This window comes from Macrobrachium nipponense, chromosome 31 (assembly GCF_015104395.2).
Source record: "Macrobrachium nipponense isolate FS-2020 chromosome 31, ASM1510439v2, whole genome shotgun sequence".
NCBI classification, from domain to species: Eukaryota; Metazoa; Arthropoda; class Malacostraca; order Decapoda; family Palaemonidae; genus Macrobrachium; species Macrobrachium nipponense.
Window position 1 is genome coordinate 53,652,122 of NC_061093.1, and position 2,157 is coordinate 53,654,278.

General features: G+C 34.9%; 1 protein-coding gene across 2 annotated transcripts in view; it reads right to left on the bottom strand.

Moving 5' to 3' along the window:
- Positions 1-212: 212 nt before the first annotated feature.
- LOC135206550 (uncharacterized) overlaps positions 213-2,157 on the bottom strand; it is a 1,977-nt gene continuing 32 nt past the window's right edge. Inside the window, exons 1-3 of one of the 2 annotated variants that reach the window (XR_010312781.1) lie at positions 2,099-2,157; positions 1,219-1,483; positions 213-652 (exon numbers count right to left, since the gene is read on the bottom strand). The exon at positions 2,099-2,157 is cut by the window's right edge and continues 32 nt beyond it. Coding sequence is in view for 1 of the 2 variants with exons in the window: in XM_064237900.1 (XP_064093970.1) it covers positions 474-652; positions 1,298-1,483; positions 2,099-2,138 (405 nt within the window). In the remaining variant the exon portion in view is untranslated. The remainder of the gene's footprint in view (positions 653-1,218; positions 1,484-2,098) is intronic. The other variant, XM_064237900.1, reaches the window with a different exon arrangement.

Consider the following 2,157-nt stretch of genomic DNA (forward strand, 5'->3'; position numbering starts at 1 on the left):
AGTAAGCTGGAATTCCTCAAGTCTACTTCCAGAGAGTTCCGTAAGAAAAAAAAGTCTGTGGTCAGTAAGGTTGCTAGATACAATAGTTGCATAAAAAAGAAAGGTTTATGATTTCCCCAAGTTGCCCATCTATTATTAATGTTTTTTCACTAGTAAACTGGGAATTCCTCAAGTCTAACTTCCAGAGAGTTCCGTAAGAAAAAAAAAGTCTGTGGTCAGTAAGGTTGCTACATACAACATTGCATAAAAAAAAATTCCCCAGTTGCCCATCTATTATTATTGTTTTTTCACTAGTAAACTGGAATTCCTCAATTCTAACTTCCAGAGAGTTCCGTAAGAAAAAAGTCTGTCGGACCCAGAAATAACCCTATTAACGACAAAGTTCATTCTTACACACAAAAAGGCTAACACAAACATGATAGGTGTTCATCAAAGCTAAACTTGGGTTCCTTCCTCATTGTGACTGAAGATGTTTACTCATACACGAAACGTTGACAGACACAATTAAGAGCTTCTGCACATTCTAGCGATTCCCTAATGACTCCGTTTTCCCGAATGGTTCCACAACTATTTGGTGATGTAAAAGTGGTCACAGGTACACCAGTGAGCCACTGGCTCTTCTCAATTCCAATCCAGAAGAAAGAAAAGTTGGCTGAAATAAAATGAAAAAAACTAATTAATTTACTTCAGTTGTGAAGATTCTGAGCAATAAAAAGTTTTTACTTTTAGTTAAAAAGTTGTCAGTGAAGAAATGAACTTTTTAATAATAATAATAATAATAATAATAATAATAATAATAATAATAATAATAATAATAATAAGAGAGAAGAGAAGTGATGGACTCCTAGGGCGGCAGGAAGTAACTAAGTCATCTGTTATTTTTGAGGATGTTAATGAATGAACCTGTGGTTTTACCAACAGAAAAAGTCAATTTTCAACGTTAAACAAATAATCTCAAGCTCTATGGACAGACGCATCCTTCCTGAAATAGAGTGGAGATATTTTGACAGGAATTAAAATTTCCTCATGAAATATTCTAAACCATTTAGACGAAATAGGAAGAACTCGTGGTTCTTGCAGCAAATTTGAAAACGACAGACATCCCTTTCTTATTGATATTTTCAAGAGGCATGGATCAAAACGGAATTTTCAGCACTTGTTTTTTTTTTTTTTTTTTAACTATTCTACCACTAGAAAAATTAAGGTTTCGTTTATTACCTGATCTCAGATAAAGGAGTGCAATTTCTTCTTCAGCATTTTCCTGCATGCGTGCATATAGAGAAATAGGAGGACTTACGCTTATTGTAGATGCTTTTCAGTATATCCCATAACTTCTTTTGCTGTTCATTCATCTCCACGACAGCAAGATCTGCATCCAGAGACTGACATAACCTACGACAAGTTTTGGCAATACGGAGTTCTTCCAGCAGCATTATGCACCCGACCTCAGTTAATGTGAATGGACCATCACATTTTGGAGCCTCTGTTGGTCCAGTCAATAAAAATAAGAGTTAATGGTACATTATAATACTAGACAACATGTTTTCCACACACGTGCACACATAAATTAGTAGTAGCCAGAGTTTTTTTCCACACACATAAATTAGTAGTGGCCTGGGAATTTTTTCCACACATGCACACATAAATTAGTGGTGGACTGAGATTTTTTCTTCCACACACATGAATCAGTAGTAGCCTGAGATATTTTTTCCACACACACGCATACATAAAGTAGTAGTGGCCTGAGACTATTAAGGAAGGACAGTAAATGACCAATTTGTGCATAAAATAAGTGTGAAAAACAATGAGAAACATAACATACTCAGTTAAGAAGGCAAAATATAAGATATAAGTGCCATTCTTTTCATCAAAGTTTGCCTGAAAGACGGTACCGTCTACTTCCAAGATAATAATATTAGTAATAATATTTCGTTTCAGAATGATTTCAGAGACGCAAAACTTACAATTCATCATTTAAACTTTGCTTTTTAATGTATCCACTCTCTATTCGTGAAATTAATCTTGCTCTTACAAAAGCATAGGTCATCTTTAAATGAATGTATTTGGGAAACCAAATACAAATAGACACATTCCTTACTTTGTTTTCTGATGGTCAATGCAGCCGCGTCTGGCTTCATGTCAAAGTATCCAAGAGGC